This window comes from Sitophilus oryzae, unplaced genomic scaffold, assembly GCF_002938485.1.
Source record: "Sitophilus oryzae breed Bouriz unplaced genomic scaffold, Soryzae_2.0 scaffold_1576_pilon_pilon, whole genome shotgun sequence".
Taxonomy (NCBI): Eukaryota; Metazoa; Arthropoda; class Insecta; order Coleoptera; family Curculionidae; genus Sitophilus; species Sitophilus oryzae.
In genome coordinates this window covers 8,447,386-8,466,862 of record NW_022146254.1, presented here as the reverse complement: position 1 = coordinate 8,466,862, position 19,477 = coordinate 8,447,386, and the positions used below count along the sequence as shown (strand labels likewise).

Here is a 19,477-nt window from a genome sequence, read left to right as displayed (position 1 = left end):
CGCAATATCATACCATGTATTCTTTGTATCATGTGTTTTCACTACGCCTATGGAGTATCGGGTGGTATCATACTAATTAATTACGAAAAAAACGTATTAAAATGTTAACAAAAGGTACATAACTAGTATCGACGTATAGTACATATCAAGTACATATAATATCAGAAAAATAATTATCGAATTCAATAAAATAAAACGCTAAAAAGGTGTAGGGGACTGTTCATTTCCCTATAAAACGTAACTTCTGGCTCTTTCTTATCATTGCGCCTTTTACACTTGACAGCTGAACAAATTACCATTGTAATATTGTAATAAAGTTTATACAAAGTTCACTACACACAAACAACTATTAAAAATCGCTAAAATTGCCGCTGATGACCAGCTGATGATTCATTCGTTATGTCTAAAAAGTTAGCGTCTAAGGTCACAAATTCTGCTGCAGCACGTATATGGGCGTTACATGTCCTTGTATTCTTTAGTCATAGATATTCATCCATCTTGTTCTTTTTTTGTTTCGTTCTTACTTACTCAATGATCATTACTTTTTAAAAATTTTAGGCCATAATTTCGGGGGGGGGTTTGAACCCCCAAAACACCCCCCCCAGATACGGCCCTGGTCTGAGATACAGTCTTTGGTTAAAGCTTTGAGACTGTATCTTGAGTCATAACTCGTTATAACTCAAGAAAGGGGAACACAGAGTAGATCTGTAAGGTCGCAGTGATTAACCCCTGTCATAAAGATTAGTTTGTACGGATCGGCCAGCGCGATCTTAGCCCGATGCTAGGCGGAAGTGGAGAGTGCCAGCCGTATGTTACCTGTCTCGGATCGAAAGGGCCGAGAGGAACTAGAGGAACTAATTAAAAGACTAGTTCACGGGAATCTATTCAGTTGGCAGATCCGAGATATAATATAATACAAGGCGACGACGATGGATTCGACCTTGTCTATTGCCATATCCAGCGTAACTACCACAGAAAATTGTTGTGGATACTGTTTTTGATTTTTAATTTGTTCTTTGAATATTTTATGGGAATGTTTCACTTTAGGTCCCTAAAATTACGAAATCTCTTATAAAACGAAGTAGATATTCTAAATTTTTAAACAAAAACAAAAAGCTTGAAGTGAGAAAAAATGCAATTTTTCGTAAAATTTTCGTATAATAGATTTGTGATATAGTTTTTTAAACTCTGATTACTACGCAGTTACACGTCTCGTTATATTTCCCGGACATTATAAAAATTATACATATCATACTGTGAATAGTTCTGAGTGAAAACGAAATCCATTAGCCAGCAACGGTGATGTCGATGTTAGTCGGGAACAATTGTGATCTAAAGACCTAGTTCAAGGAACTATTCCTCTGGAGGAACTAGAACTAAGGAACTAGTTCCTCCCAAGGAACTAGAATTCTCACCTCTACTTTATGGCGACTAACCAAAATATGCTTGCATTAAGGCTGGTTTACATTGGTATTAATAGTAGTAGAGTACGGTGGTAGAGTGCGTACTATCCCACTACTAGAATAATGTAAACGGTTTCTGCTAGTTACATTATAGTACTATAGATAGTCCAAGGGCGAGTAGAGTGGATAGCACGTGTGGAATAGTACACTCTACTAGCCTACTCCCACTATCACCATCTTACTCTACTCTACCGGTTTGCTAGTTTACTATACCAGTGTAAACAGGCACTAGACTAGCTTTAGTAAGGTGAGTGTTTGGATGTTTCTTGTGCTTGCCGATCTTTTTTTACTTCTTAATTAAAACCGTAAATTTTGCTTACGTATGAAAGAAAATGAAGTGGACGGAATCTGAAACTACGAAATTAGTGGCAGTAACACAAGGATTACGAGTGTATATGGAATATCAGCCGCCCTAATTATAGAAATAGATCAATGAGATCAGCGACCTACGAAGAAATTGTAAAATCAAAGGAAAATTTTGGTTAGGTTAGGTGAATTAAAACAAAAAATTAAAAATTTGAGGTGTACTTATAATCAAGAAGTTAACAAAATAAAAAAGTCAAAAAATCAGGTTCTGGTTTAAATGATGTCTATGTTCCAAATATTAAAAGGTTTCCTTTAATGGATTCTTTCATAAAAAATGTAAAAGGATCTGATAAAGGAATCTCCATTGCCTAACCTGCTTGTTCATTGTCACACACTTTAAACTGAACTATCTTTTCAAATTACTGGATACGTGTATACAGTTACTCTACCAAAGTGGGCAAAGTAGAGTGTTTTAGAAAAAAAGTATGCTAGTGAACTCTACTACTATTAATACCAATGTAAACCAGCCTTTAGTAACAATATTTGGATTAACAAAATCAAGGTACAAATTTTTTATCTTTGGTTAAACTCGTCATTAATAATATAATGTCAAGGTGTCTTTTCCACTATTGTAAAAAATTAATTATTTTTTACACTAGTGTATAAAAATTGACATTTTACAGTAGATTGTGTAAAAAATAGCTACTTTTTGCACGATCGTAGAAAAACCTTATTTATGCAAGCTAATTTTATTCATAATCGCTTTTTCACTGGTAATAAGAATAATAAAATTTGTTTTAGTTTGAAGGTGTCAAGTGTGATTTAGTCGACAGTTTGCCAGAATGCAATGGATTTATCGAGTATAATAAAAACGAAACTCAAACGCAGAATATTAATGCAGAAAACTCTAGTAGTGATAACGGTGCACAGATTACACCACGAAATATTAAAGTTCTTTTAAGGAACGGTAAGCTTGCAGATACACGTTTTAAAATTGTATTATCAGTAGTAATATACCGTATGATCGAAAAAAAATGGCGTCCGGTTGGCTTGGAAATGACTATCGATGACATTTCCCATATAATCTATACTAATATATAAAATCCTTAAGTGACTGACATACTGATTAATCACGATCCTGCTCAAACCACTCAACGTTAAGAAGCTCAATTTTGGCATACAGATTCTAGGGTGTAGAGGTTCGATAAGAAGGGATTTTTCGAAATGCCAGTTTCAAGAGGGTGAACGAAGAAGATTTAAAAAACGGCCAAGTTTCCGAAAAAACGCTCAAACACGTATATTTTATTTTGTTCTTTTACATATTTTAAGATTTTTTAAAAGTATATTACAGGGTATTTCGAAAAATCTGGTCATTGATTAATCACCATCCTGCTTAAAGCGCTTGACGTAAAAAGTTGATTTTTGGAAAACAGATTGACTTTAGGGTGTAGAGGTTCGATAAGAAGAGATTTTTCGAAACTCGAATTCTAAGGGGGTGAAACTATCCCTCAAATATTAAATATTTTTTATTTAAAAACCGGTGAGTTTTTCGGAAAAACTCTTAAACACGTATATTTTATTTTGTTGTTTTACATATTTTAAGATTTTTTATAAATTTATACAGGGTGTTTCATAAAATATGACCATTGAGTAATCACGATTCTGCTTAAACTGCTTGACGTTTAATGCTGATTTTTGGCAAACGGATTGAGTGTGGGGTGCAGAGAGTTCGATAAGGAGGGGTTTCTCGAATCTCAAATTCCAAGAGGATGAAAACGCCCCTCAAATATTACAATATTTGTTATTTAAAAAACGGTTAGTCTTTCGGGAAAACGCTTGGACAAGCATAATTTATTTGTTTTTTTTACATATTTTGAAATTTTTTAGAAAATCATACAGTGTGTTCCAAAAAGTTGGGTAATTTCTTAACCACGATTCTGCTTAACCTGCTTGACGTAAAAAGCTTATTTTAGGCAAACGGATTTTTCGAAAGTCAAATTCCAATGAGAACCCCTCAAATATTACCAAGTTATATAATAATATCGCCATATTGTTTTTTCTCATGCTGACATAAATGTGAGAAAATTTTATCCAGTTTGTATGTTAATGGAAATTCTTACTTTGTTTTATCATCACCATTACAAATGATTAATTCGACGCGAACGAAGTCGCTGGTACATGCTAGTTTTACATATAAAATGACAGCGATCTTCATTTCATAGCCATCGCTGACGCCGTTTTTATTCGATCATAAGGTACTAAGTGCAATGAAAATTATCAATCACTTTTAGAATATAGACAAATGCAAGTTATAATGAAAAAAACACATTTTTCGGTAAACTTGCAGGATACAAGATTTGTATACAATTTTAGAGAATTTTCATTGTAGGATCTCTATTTTATGAAACGATTTCCTGATCCACTGTATATTTCTCTCGTATAAAAATAAATAGATTTTGTTACTGGTTATCAAAAAATGTATATATTGCATGATTTATTTTGCTAATTTATTTTATATGAGCTTATAGGTATATTTAAACTATCTTTTAATAAAAAGTTTAGCTTATATTCTCTAAAATCGTGTGAGTAGTAGGTATTTTTTGACGACCATGGAACAGAATACTTTGTGGAGAGGAACTATATATTTTATGCATAAATATTTTTGCCACGATTGTATGTTAAATACCCTTTACATTTCGCGAAGCATTTCTCGATAAACTTTCAGAAATAAACTCAATGCTTTTCTTGTATTGCGGGAAATTTTGGCTTGTCTCGACCTCAAACTCCGAAACAGATCAAAATAGCTTGAAACAAGCCATGGTTGGTTGTTCGTTTTCTTATTTTTATTGGAATTGTCTCGGGAAATGTTTCAAGAAACGTTTCGACTATCGACTAGTTTCGATAAAAGTGTTGTAACGCGCGTCTATATTCATCGTACCACTGTATCTTCGCTGTATAGATCTCATTAAAGGTGCGATTTCCTAGCGACGCGACGTCTGGCGCCGCACACTGGTGCGTTTTTATGAACGTACGTGGCTAAAACCTTTAACAATGAAAAGTAATGTATCACTTAATCGGCAAATAAACCAGTGGCGGCGGGCCACTAGAAAATCGCACCTTTAATGAGATCTATACAGCCAGTGGCGGATACAAACCCTAGCCCATGTAGCCGTGCCCCCCCCCCCCCCATAAAATCTGTAAATTGGGTTGAATATAATGCTTTTGGATTAAAAATGGCACTCTAAAAAGCATATCGTACAAAACTATTTATTCGCTAGGAAGTCACATCTTAAGCTGGTCAGCTATTATTTCATAAAACATAAAAAATAAAATATAGACATATGTATTATAGAAATGTCTAAGCATTAATTTCAAATTTAAGATATTTTAATCTAACTAGGCTTTAATAGAATACAATTAACCAAATTTAAATATTTTAGAACGGGCGGTAAATATAAGTTTTATATATCAAGCAGCAAGAAACTACCCTTTGGAACTATACTATTTGGCAGATTTAAGTTATTCTATGAGAGACCATATAGAGACTTTTAGGAGTTTAGGACATGAATTTAGTAAGTTAAATTAATTAAAGTATTGACAGCAAACTTCATTTTCAAGCCAAATCTGAAGTTTTTAAGCGATCCAATTTTTTCTTGTTGTTTACATCTTGTTTATATCATTAAAAGGAAGGTCTGCTACTACCTTCCTCTTAATGTTATAATAGTCAGTATAGTAATAGACAGTAAGTTCATTGTAAGATTCAACAGGAAGTTTTTATCAACAACTAGCTTTTTCCCGCGACTACGTTCGCGTTACACCTTGAATCGTTCATGCATTGATTTAAATGATTGTTTAACTCTATATAGATAGAGCTAGTGAGCCTTACAAATGCACTATTTAATCTATGTTTTAAGAGTTTTAGAGCTACTCGTGTTTCATATAAAAGTTAGCAATTGTCGATTTTCTGGAAGTCTTGAATAAGTGGAAATATTTTCAGGGCTGGTAGATCTCGATAAAAGAAACATATTTTCTCTTTACCGTTTTTCAAATAATTCCATAATAATCGAGTTATTTTACTTTAAAAATTAAAAAAAATATATTTTTTGCTTAAGTTTTGAAACCCATCAGGTTTTTGTGTCTGGTAAATTTATTCTACTACCTATGTTGCCCTATTATTAAGAAATTATGGTTTTTAACTAAAAACTAAAAAAAAGTTTTTCAAAAAATTTCAAATTTTCCATAAAAAATTTCGCTAAAAAACTCATAATCGTGTTTCTGGTGTCAAAATATACTACTGCTAAAAATAATTGCTCTTATTTAAGACTCGCCCTGTATATCCTTCAAAAAATCGATTTTGTTATTTTTGACTAAAATCAAAGTCGAAATTTTGCAAAATCTGAAAAAAGAAAATCTCTCGAAAAACATAAATAGTGAAATGATTATGTACCCTCTCTAGATAGAACCACATAGAACCCTACCTCTACGTCCCATATAAACTGTATTACTAAAATAAATATGTAGCTCTGACATATAAAGTTTTCAATTGAATATTTGAAGTTTTCAATTGTCGCTTTTCTTGATATGCTCCCCTGATTTTTTTTTATTTTTCAAGAGCACTAATACACTCTTTATACGTTATTTTTTATTCCTAGAAGGATAATTTGAAGAAGAAATATTTTGTTCATATTATTGATGTCAATAAATATACCCTTGTATAAAATTTTATACTTCTAGATGGTATAGTAATACCTACATTTGCGTACAGCAAACTTTCATTTCCTATCCTAATACCTAAGGCTATGAATTTCATAAATTCGCTTTGTCCAAATAATTAACTCATGTCTTTTAAATTATCCTTTGTGCAAATTTTTATGTGTATAATCCAGAGGTCACGAATAGTAGTAGGTTTGACCCATTTGGTTGATGAATTTCAAAAATCTCTTCTAATTCTGTAGAATTTCATTCTTCTAGACCAGATAGTATGGAATTTTCATTAAACAGATTTTTCGACATAATTTTACACTCCAAGAGGATGAATTTCCTAAAATCGCTTTACGTAGCTAATTCACTAATCACTAATGTAATTTAAACGAACCTTTGTGCTAATATTTATATATCTAAAGCTGGCGGTATGAACTGACCCCTAAAATATCTAAAAACCTGATATATAATCTAACTGTCACACCACTGACAATGACATAATTTATTTCTGGAGGTATTGTGTGTAGGTATTTTTCAGGTATGTTTTAATATTTAGTCGTTTAACACAAAGAAATAGCCATTAAACAATATAAAAATACTTCATAACAAATCTAGACATACATACCTTACATTTAAAAAAAGAATCAAGAATGGCGAAGCGGTTACAGCGGGATGGATGTAACAAAAAAACTCTTTGAGCTTTTATATATGTATGGATATGGATTTTAATTTAATTTTTAACTCCAATATACCAACATTTGATGATAAATATTACAAGCACATTCTTGACAACGAAAATATAAAAAATACTATCAGATAGCCCTAATAAAGTGGCTATGAGAATGTGCAATTAGTTATTTGATTTTCTAAAAAGTAACGACGTATCTATAGTAAGAAAAAATAAAATTGATTTTCAAAAAAATCCGTTTTTTTTTCAAAAAAGTCAGCAATCCTTGAAATTTTTAAAGCTTTTTCGATGGCATCTTGATGAACATCCCAAGGAGCAACTTTGCCCCAATTTAACTATCTTCGTATCTATTACGGTTTCCGAGATATACCAATGCTCGTACCTCGAATTTGTAGCACCCTATATTATGCACTAATGTACACAGTTTGACTGCACCTAAACGAATTCTCTAAGTTTTTTATGATTGGATCTCGACGAATTATTGCAGGGCTGTATAGATAGTTGAAAGGCACACTTTGTGTTAATTTATTTTATCGATACTTTTTGTTGACTATATTCTTATAAAATTAGTAGTAAATTTTAATAATATAACTTTAAATCCTAAATTTCTCATATTCAAACTTATATCTTGATAATTCTGAAAAAAGTAGTAATAAAAAACATTATTTCTGTATCGCATAGATAGTAATATATTAATACATTTGATTCTAGGTAAAAGTCTGCAAAACTTAACAAAAAACTACAAATTGGCGTTTGGATCATTCTTGGATAAACCCGGAATGCCTTTTGCTCTAACAGATATGGAAAATTTAATAAATCCTTGCAAATGGGAAATGGAAATATGCAATCCTAACTATTTATTTAAGCATATATTAAACTTTACTCACAGTTCTGATAAATTCTCTGAAGCAGTAAGTAGAATATCAAATGCTTTATAAAATTGAATAAATAAGAAAGTTGAGTAAATAAGTCTCAGAAGCCTCGAAATGTACAGGGTGTCCCATTTTGGTTGATATCATACGGCATCTCCGTTATCAGTAAAGATAGAAGGGTACGGTTTGCACAAGCCAGTCCCACTTTTTTGTCAAACGGAAGTTGCCTTAAACAAAATTTTCAAAGGCCTTTTCGTTTCTGAGCTACAGGGTCTTTTTGAAAATTAATATTGAGAAAATCCTTGCAGGATTGAGCTTGGATTCTGCAAACCCAGCTATTTATTTAAGCATACATTAAACTTTACCCGCAGTCCTGAAAAATTCTTTAAAGCAGTAAGTAGAATATCCAGTGCTTTAGGTATAAAATTGAATAAAAGCCTTGAAACGAGCATATTGTTTCCATAAATATTGTATATATTTGTACATATTTGTGCACTATTTCACTATTTGTACACTATTGTAAACTGAGGTACCATAATTTTGGATCTTAGACCTGTATGGCATCCATTAGTCTTTAAATAAATAAATAAATGAACCCTTAGGATGCGTAATTTTTTTTAAGCTGATTTATCAAAACTCGTCTCAGAAGGTGGATTCTGCTAGCATCTGCTATTTCAGGTAGTATTGTTTTCAATTTTTGCTATGCATACTTCATTTACCTCTGCGTAAAAGCCTTGTATATGAATTTTTAAAGTAGCTCAACCTAAGACGTTTATGGATGTAAAGCACCAGATGGCGGGGCGTGTTTCACAGTCTTTTGCTACAGAAAAATATTTTTTGTTACTCTGAGTTTTGAAGCGACCAATAAAAACAGAGAAAATAAAAATCGATATTTTTCGGACCGTGCCAATTGGTTACTAATCGACCAGATACTTTTTGTCTATTAGATATGCTATAAGAGCTGGTAATTATACAATTCGACCATTGTAAATACCCGACAAATTCCGCAAGGCCGACGAGGCCGATGCTTTTCACTGATAAGAAAAAAAAAATGTTTGTTTAGATAATTTTCGAGATATTTTTTCTTTCTGAATGCACATTTTTAAAGTATTTTATATTCTTTGTCCGCTTGATCTATTATACTGGTCGCACGTATCGAAGTTCTGTTTCTTCTAGTTTTAAAAAATGTTCTTATTTCTTTATGGTTGTAGTGGTTGTAGTGTAAAATTAGATTAATTTTATTAAGTTTAATTATAATGTTTAGTGTAGAGTTTAGAATATCAGAAATAGTTTAGTAGTGTTTTTATAGTTCATTTATTTTGTAGTTAAGTAGTAGGTGAAGGGATAATTTGGTTATTTTTTCTTTTTGTTTGATTAATTAGTAAGTTTATAATTTTTTCAGTGTAAAATACAAGAAGTAGTTGTGTAGTGTTTTTATAAGAAATTATATTCGTTTATTTTGTAGATGAGTAGTAGGTGAAGGTATTTGGGTATTTTTTCTTTTTGTTTTTCTTCTAATTGTAGTAATTCTATTAAGTATTGTGATAGATACTCTATATATTCCTTCAACTTCGTTGAAAAGTGCGTTATCATATAATTTTGGTTTTCTGGTAGTAGAATATACGAAAAAAAATCTGATCAAATTTATTTTAAATTAAATTAATCGAGTCTTATTAATCAAATTAATCTAGACAAATAAAAATAATAGTTAGTTTCTAAATACTATACAGGATGAGTTTTCTACGATGTTCTCTATGGGTATCTCGGAAACTACTGGAGATAGAGAGTCGGTTAAATGGGGAAAGAATTGCAGTTTTGTGGGGTTATTCGGATTTTTTTTGTGGGGTCACGCGCCTTTCGGATTTTTCGGAGAAGTTCAAGGCTTACTAGATATTTCGAAAAACACAAATTTTGGCTATTTTAAAACTTGTCTCTAATTCCATTATAATCTACCGTATGATCGAATAAAAACGGCGTCAACGATGGCTATGACGCCGTTTTTATTCGATCATATGGTATTTTAGACAAAAAGTTTTCAGATAAAAGTTGTAGATAATCACATAGAGACCTAATGAGTTTGTGTTTTCTGCTTTTTTTCTAAAGCCTGTCATTTTTGACATATGACACAAACATTATGTTTTTTAAATGGAAATCCTAGTTGACCATGACTTCATAAAAGGCGCCATTCTTTAAGCTTTTCAGCGATATAGGTATAATATGTTTTTTTTTTTGAAAAATTACAAGTTATAGCCAATACTTTACTTTCTTGGCTAATTCCCATACCAATAATACCATACCAATTAGTTGGCATCAAAAATATAAAAAGGTTTATGTTTTCAAAAAAATATATCGTAAAATTCGTAAAGCACTCAATTTAGAATAAAATAATCTAAGAATGAAATGATTCTTTTATAAACCTGCATTAAATCAAATTAAAATAGGTATGTAACTTTTTTTTTAAATATTAATTAACAGCAATTAGCATTATCATAAATTATAAATAATGTACCAACATATCGAAATAATAATTTCTTTGTTAATACGGTTTAGAATTCTTAAAATAACAGGTAAAAATAATACACAATTTACAATAAAATAAAAGTTTCGTTTAAATTTCTTAATCAGCTGATCATTATTAAAGTTCGCAGAAACCCGGGGCTATATTATTACATTACTCTGAGGAAAATAACGAAAATAATCGATATTTTTGACTCCGCCCCGAAAGGTTCACGATTTATCCTCCAGTTGGCAGCACATTTCGTCTAGTCGGTTGAACAACTTTAAGAATATATAAACAAGGGTAAAAGTTAATATCGGAATCTATCTAATTTCTTACCATTTTTACTTGGTCCGCATGAACATCCCTAATGTCAATAACTACAATAATTATATTGCTTTACCTGAAGGGCTTAATTCAAAAAAAATGTTTTACTTTAATCTACAGGGTGGTCCGAACTGTATTCTGGAAACTTCGGCAGCATATTCTGTAGATAAAAATAAGTAAAGAAGTTCTTATAAATGTATGTCCTAAAATGCTTAGTTTCGGAGATACAGGGTGTAGAAGTCATTTTTATTTCGATTTTTTCCAAATATCTTCTGAAGTAACGTCAATATTTGGATGAAATTTGATGTCTGGGAGTTTTTTGATATGAGAAATTTGATTTTGATGTCAATATGACTCCTATTTGTAGAGGGCCCCACCTACATATTTTTAACTGGTTTGAAGAGTAATAACTTTTCGTCCGTACCTGTATAAAACTACTAAGTAAAAAAATATACATTTACAATGTTTTTAACGTAATAAAGGTCTCTTGATAATAATCGCTACGAGTAATAGTTTTTGAGATATTTGAAATCGAACTTATTATTTTGTAGATGAGTAGTAGGTGAAGGTATTTGGGTATTTTTTCCTTTTGTTTTTCTTCTAATTGTAGTAATTCTATTAAGTATTGTGATAGATACTCTATATATTCCTTCAACTTCGTTGAAAAGTGCGTTATCATATAATTTTGGTTTTCTGGTAGTAGAATATACGAAAAAAAAATCTGATCAAATTTATTTTAAATTAAATTAATCGAGTCTTATTAATCAAATTAATCTAGTCAAATAAAAATAATAGTTATTTTCTAAATACTATACAGGATGAGTTTCCTACGATGTTCTCTATGGGTATCTCGGAAACTACTGGAGATAGATACCGTTTTTATTAAATCATATGGTATTTTAGACAAAAAGTTTTCAGATAAAAGTTGTAGATAATCACATAGGTACCTAATGAGTTTGTGTTTTCTGCTTTTTTTCTAAAGCCTGTCATTTTTGACATATGACACAAACATTATGTTATGCTGACTAAATTGTTAATAGACTGAAATCATAAATTTGAAATGTTTTTGTGTCAAATCATCATCAATCATCATTTTTTCGAAGAAAATTTTATGATTAATTTAAAAAAATAAAAAATTTCCAAATTTATCATTTCTGTCAAATAACTATCTATACTACTCAACATATTTATTTTTTGTCAATAATGAAATGTAGGTATTGACTATTTCCATTATAAATATCTCGAGAAGGGTTGCTCGTAACGATTTTTATCAAGCGACATTTTTTACGTAAGAAATTACGAAACTGTATATTTTTTCACTCAGTAGTTCTATACCAGGTACGGACTATATAAAAGTTATTACTCTTCAAAACAGTTAAAACACATGTAGGTGGCGCCCTCTACAAATAGAAGTCATAATGACATCAAAATCAAATTTCTCATGTCAAAAAACTACCAGACACCAATTTTCATCCATATATCGACGTTACTTCAGAAATTATTTGGAAAAAATCGAAATAAAAATTAAACTTCTACACCCTGTATCTCCGAAACTAAGCATTTTAGGACATATATTTATACGGAGTTTTTTACTTATTTTTATCTGCAGAATATGCTGCCGATGTTTCCAGAATACAGTTCGGACCACCCTGTATAATTTGAATTTAAGAAAAAATGCCATAAACTGTAAGTTTAAAAAGCCTGCTTCGTAGTATATTAAAGTTGGTGTTCTACAGTTATTAATATCAGAAATCTTATTTTTAGGTCCGCGAAAGTCAAATATCTATGAATTTAGATGGTCCGGAGGGAGCACTAGAAGCGATATATCAAATTCTAGTGTGTGGTGAAAAATTCGGTTGGACTCAAGAATCTTATAAACTCGTGGTACTCTCTACCGATGGTCTTCTTCATACTGCTGGAGATGGTATCCTAGTGGGCGCCACATTAAGGAATAATGGAACCTGTATGATAGACTATAATGGCGAACACACGGCACCTTTGCAGTACGATTATCCCTCTCTGGACGAAATACGCTATTTGCTCAGAAAGAAAAAAGTAAGAGCTCTTATTTTATTATTAAAGCAAAATCGCAAATCGCAGTAAAATCGCAACTCGCAACTATAGTAATATTGGTTGCCTAATAGTCGTAGGGGTAGACCAAAAAACGTTTCAAATCATGATAGAATAAAACCGCTTGGCAGAAAGTTTACTTACATATAGTAGGTTGATTTGGCCCGCAGCACCTTATCAGGAGTGGAGGCAGATTCAAAATGGCGGAATTTTTCAAAATGGCGCAGTTTAACTTAATTCTTATGAGACTAATGGGGTTGAAATTAATAGAACAGCAATTTTAACTTTTATAATTTATTAAAAGTACAGCGTTTTTAAGAAAAATAAATAAAATGGCATAATTTTTTACACAATGGCGCCGGATACCATTATTTAGTCTTCGGAATCTTCTAAACTAGAATAAAAAATTAAAAAGAATAAGTCTACTCCGAAACTTTTTGTTAGTCTAGCTCGGAAAAATATAAAAATATTTAATAATACCAACTTTGAATTACACTGTGGGTGCACATGTCTTTGCAGGAACTGCATCGCAGTGTACATGGAAGACCACTTCTTTTGCATTTACACCGACTACTGCTACATCCAGTTTTACAGGAGCATTAAGCTAGCTCTTGGCATGCCTGCCATACATTTGGAAGAACAGACCATAGAGGAGTCCACTTTGAATTCGTTTCAACCCAGCCACATCTCTTAGGTGATGGCGTTGCGTCATCCATATCGTAAGAACGGCCCCAGACTTGACCAGCTTGGTAAGCAGCCCTTAGGATATGTTGATACGAGAGTGCTGCAGAAGTCGGAGGTATCAAATGAATTGGCTTGTTTTGAGAACAAAATAATTCTTTTCTGTGGTGTCAGTGTTGGTTGCAGTGCTAAGTGGATTGTACATCTGAACAGTGAAGCTAGCAAGAACTTTGACGACATCGTCCGGAATTTTGCTAAAAAAATGAAGAGATCAATTTTGTTTAATGGGTTTTTTTAAGAAATCTGGCCAGTTTGGTGGAAATCTAGTAAGGCCGGTTACTTGGCGGCGAATTCGATGTCCTCGTTCTTCACGGACAGTATTTTTAACGCTATCAATTACATATTGATCCCAAACAATTTCAATGCGCAATGCTCCCAATTTTGCGGCATCTTTTCAATATAAGATTTAAGCTCCAGTTCAAAATATTCTTGAAATGTTTTGCTATAACGGGGAATGACAAAGTGTACAACAGCTGCACCATCGTAAACAATACCCTCGCATGATTCTGGATCAGTATCGCTTGGTACCAGTTCTACAACAGAAAAAACATATGGATATGTAAAACTTAAACTTAATACGCGTAATTAATTATGTACCTTCAAGAATATTGCTGAGGTCACTTTTTTGTGTGCCCCCGGCGTAATTCTCCATTTTGAGACAGAGATGTTGGTCATTGTTGGTTTTCATGCTGAAAGAACACATTTAAATCCAGTTCACAGGAAAGGCTTGCAATAAATAATCTTGAAAATAGCTGATAGTCCAGTTTGAGTGTCTGGATTGTACAATTCACTTGAGATTTTTTTATCGTATTTTTGGATGCAAAAATTGACAAAGAAATTTTTTTAATTTTTTCATACAATGGAACAGTTTTTTCTATAATTCCTTCTTTTACAAAAGTATCGTACATCTTTAAGCCTTCTTTTTCGGCACTATATAAAGATTTTACGCCATTCCTGATCAACAATAACTCTCGTATCAATTGCAATAAGTGCTGTTTCTTGTTCTTCAAAAGGATTACCAAACTGTACAAAACTTTCTTTAAGAGCTTGACACTTCTGTATGTACAAGCTTGCTTTGATACGCATCGTATTGTTCGTGATGTTCTAAGTTGCTAGCCTCAATTTCGTCTCCGATGTTAAATTCAGTCATAAGCCTAGTAAATTCCGGTCCACTCAACATCCAGCGGCGCGGCGCAACGCAGATGGATCTTTAGAAATTTCAGATTTTTCAGAAATTTAATATTTTTTCTTCGGATTTTTTTTGTTTGGGGGGCAGGTGGGGAAAGGGGGACGGGACGGGGGGACGGAAGGGGGCGGTAGAGGGACGGAAGAGGGACGGTAGGGGGGGACGGAAGGGGTGGCGCTAGGGGGACGGAAGGGGGGACGGAAGGGGGTCTTCTCACAATTACTTTCTTGGTGCGCTGCTGCTTGTAATAAATTTTTGATTTCAACCAAAACTTATATTTCGCGCGTAGGTGATAGAAAACTAGCTCGCAATTACTAATTAATACAGAACTAAATTCCGCCATTTTGAATTTTATATACTTAGTGTAATATTGATCCTATTATTATTAGCATTTGAATTCAAAATACACTTATTAATTTAATCGATTAAAAAAAGCAAAAAAAAACAGTAATTCTAAAAAAACGCCGCCATTTTGAATTTGCCTCCACTTGCAATAAGGTGCTGCGGGTCAAATCGATTGTTTATGTGTATATACCACCTATACCAAGTGGTTTGCTTCTATCATTATTTGAAACGTTTTTCGTGTATTTGGGTTCTACCGCTACGACTATAAATTGAAACTTGCAAATAGAAGAAATTGCAGTCTCAGTTTCCTATGAGAGGCAATCACAGGTTGCGATTGCGGCTTTGAAATCACTGCGCTCATTTGTCGCCAAGAGCATCTAAAATATGATTTTTTTAGGCCAAGTGTGTTACTTGTGTGTGAGAGGCTTACCTGCCATAAGGTGTGCTGCTAAATATCGTCTCTTTGCAAATCGCTGCTCATTTCAACTAACAGTGTGCATTTACCAATTAATAGAATACTTTAATGCTCTTAATTTTCTGGTCTGGACTTTTTTATGGGGATATGTTAAATTCAGTGTTTACAAAACTCGAAAAACTATTGTCGACAACATAAGAGATATGATTGTGGCTGCTTTTCTGAATAGAATTCCACATATCACTTTTAACATGAAAAGATCTTTTGAAAAGAGAATCATTTTATGCAGTAAACAGGAAAGGAAGCATTTTGAGCATTTAATTTTATCTGGCTAATTTTTGTCACATAATTATACTTTTATATCTAATTCTAATTCTGTAATAATTAAAATATGTTTTAATCGTTCTATTGTTTTATCCCCTTTAAGTATTTTACTCTACATACTTAATTTTTTGTTATATTCACAAAAGGTATATCACCACCACCTAGATTTTATCAAATAAAAAAGATCTAATGGCGCAAAATCGACAAAATCCTACAAATGATAAAATCTATGAAAATCTTTGTCTGAGGGACAGGCAACTTTAATAGTGTTTTGAAGATACTGATACTTAATACTGTTTTGAAGAATTCTCCATTGAATACCGGAGTAATATATTAGGTGTTCCATTTAAAACTAAAGGTGCAACTTGCTTTTAAATGTAACCAATGTTCAATATTAATTTTGTCTCACCTATGTGTGCGAACACAGTGCAAGCAGGTTTGCCGCTTACCGGTAGTCGGCGCCAATCTGGGTACCTATTCTTGACATCGTTCGCAACTTTGCGTATATGCATCACGTGTATTGTTATAAACAGGGTATCCCAGCAATAAGTGCAAGTATTTTAAGGGGTGGTAGATCTTGATAAAAGAAACATATTTTCTCTTTATCGTTTTTCAAATAAGTCCAAAATAACGGAGTTATTTTACTTTGAAAATTTCCAAAAAAAATGATTTTTTGCTAAAATTTTGAGAACCACTGGATCTTTTCTGGATTTTCTTTCTTGTAAATTTAATCTACTACCTATGTTACCATATTATCAAGAAATTATTTTTTTTTAAATAAAAACTAAAAAAAAATCCAAAAATTTTCCAAATTTTTTTTAAAAAGATTCCGAATTTTCAAAAAAAAAAATTTAGAAAAAAACTTCATAGGCGTGTTTCAGGAGTTGAACTATACTACTAGTTAAGTTAAAATACTTGCACTTATTTCTGGGACATCCTGTATATGGGTATATAGTAGCGCCGCGCCGCCTCGCGCTTATTACCTTGAAAAATTAAAGCGTGTTATCGAATCGGCTAGTTCACAGTGAAAGCAGGTAGCCGCCGTCAACCAGCGTTCATCGGCGTTCTCGCTTTTACCGGAACGAAAATTTATTTATTTCTGCTTTTGCAGGCGCCGACGGCGCACAGAGGGTATTAAGAACTAAAAGTTGGCCAAAATTATGTTGTATGATTTTTTTGCTTTTTTGCTAGTAATATTAATTATTAGAGGAGAGGGTGCTAATATGGAACCTCATTTTGTTTTTCCTACACAATATTTTTTCCTCTACTCTGAAACCCTTTCCACCGATCAAATAGGGCCATTCTGTGCAAAACCAAGCAATTGGATGAGAATGCTAGAACAAGAAAGTAATTTGTATATTATAGACGCTATGTGAGCGAGGATGGGTGTTATAGGGTAAAGACTATTTCCTTTAAGAATCTATTTAAATCAATGTTTATTTTGGCAGTGGCAAATATTGGCATGATTTTTGTACATATTCCAAAGCTGGAGACTTTAAGCATTGAACGGATACTAATTTCCATGCGGAATATTGCCGAATAGTCTTACACCTTATAAAAATGCCTCTGATTTTTTAAATATAAAACATTATAAAAAATTTCAAATAATTAGAATAGAAGGAAACGTTTCAAAATAAAAATATGGCATAAGACAGGACTTGCCAGCTGGCTCTGTATCCATCATGACAGTTATTATAAACAATTTGCAAAAAAGCACTACAAACAATTCCACTATTTTATAATCTTCGAAAATATTCAGAATACACTCAAGATAATTCATACTTATAACTGAAATATATTATTTATTTGGTAGTCAACTTACGACTTAAAAAAAGCTAATAAACGTGCTTACATTTAGTATTAATAGATTTGTATTCAGTTAAGATAAAAAATGAAAATAAAAAAATATCACTTTTGGTCAGGTTTATAGACCAAATACCCCTATGTGCGGCGCCGTTGCGGCGGCGGCGGCGGCGGGCGCGGCGTTTGAATATGGTTAGGTTAGTTAATCAGGTAAATTTCCTCTTAATTAACTACTTCCGAACCCTGCTCGCATCTCCGAAAAAGCCATATAACAATACACGTGATGCATATACGCAAATTTACGCGTGTCTCACGTGTATTTTTATATGGGTTTATGGGAGATGTGAGCGATATTTGAAGATGCGAGTGGTCAAGAATAGGTACCCTGAGACGGCGCTGGTTGCCGGTAAGCAGAAACCTGCCTCCACTATGTTCGTACCCTATGGTTATTGTAATTAACTATTAGGATATACATGGTAAATTATAATTTAGGTAGTTGTTATTGAAACTTAAATTTTATTCTTTATTTTCACAAAATGTAAAATATGTGAAAATCCTCAAAGTTTTGGCATAGTATGCTTCTTTGATAAAATCTCTATTACGACAAAAACAACATTGATGCGTAACTTTTTTGGGGACACGCTGTAGAATTCTATATAATTTTATAAAATGCGTTCAGTTAACTGTTAATTTATAGGCTTCCAAAATTTTATTTCCGATATAAACTACCGTTCTCCTTGGACCCTACGCCTCGTATGAGGGTCACCACTCTGTATATGTGATAGACAAGTGATTATTTCTCTATGATATTTTTTAGGTAAATCTTATAGTCGCCGTCCCACGAAATAGTAGTAGTTATTATTTAAATTTAGCAAATAGCGTATTTGAAAAAGAAATGTATGTTGCTTTGCTGGAAGGAGATTCTTCCAATATTTTAGATTTAGTGAACGATGGTTTTAAACAATTTATTAGGTAAGCAATGTTAAAAAACAATTATTAATAATTAAAATATATTTAAAAAAAATAGGAATTGATGAGTTACACTTTTTATACTTATTCTATTATACAGAGTTGTTCACCACATACGACACGGAATATTGTAGATAAACGATTAGATTTTTACAAATTGTAAGTTTTGGGTTCGTTGAAGGACTATTAGAGCTACAATTTAAAAATATTTTTACAAGTTACAGAGTGTCCCAAATAAATAAAAAATATCAAAGTTGTATTTTTTTAAATGGGACAACCTGTATATTATTACATTTTTAGTTTCTACGATTAAAATAAAGGTAAATTTGATTAAGGTTTATTACACTTAAACCTTACCGTTTTTGAAATATTTTCAATTTTGTGAAACTGCAGTAAAAATTTTAAGGCTTCATTTCTCCGAGGGTATCAAAGTGTTTAATACTAAATATTTACTGAAATTTATTTATTGATCAGTTATTGTGTTGCAATAATAAAAATTTTACTACCTTATACAGAGTGTCTAAATATTTATTTTAAATAATTATTAGCTTTAAACGGCAATAACTTGTTTAATTTAAATGGAACACCCTGTATATTTTATGAGAATCACATGCACAATTTAATTGTCTATGAAATTGTATTATACCATTTTTTACCTATCTCTTCAAGCTTCCGTAGAAAATGCATTTTCTAGTAATTTAGAAGTCATTTATCAATATACCCATGGAATACTGACATTTTAGATTATTTTTTGAAGATGTACATAATTT

General features: G+C 32.1%; 1 protein-coding gene across 3 annotated transcripts in view; it reads left to right on the top strand.

Annotated features, from left to right (window-relative positions):
* The window catches only part of LOC115879250 (integrin beta-nu-like), a 49,290-nt gene that overhangs the window by 3,975 nt on the left and 25,838 nt on the right, over positions 1 to 19,477 (top strand). For all 3 annotated transcript variants that reach the window (XM_030895957.1, XM_030895958.1, XM_030895959.1), the window contains exons 2-6: positions 2,571 to 2,736; positions 5,210 to 5,341; positions 7,870 to 8,069; positions 12,619 to 12,909; positions 18,556 to 18,710. In XM_030895957.1, coding sequence (XP_030751817.1) covers positions 2,571 to 2,736; positions 5,210 to 5,341; positions 7,870 to 8,069; positions 12,619 to 12,909; positions 18,556 to 18,710 — 944 coding nt within the window. The remainder of the gene's footprint in view (positions 1 to 2,570; positions 2,737 to 5,209; positions 5,342 to 7,869; positions 8,070 to 12,618; positions 12,910 to 18,555; positions 18,711 to 19,477) is intronic.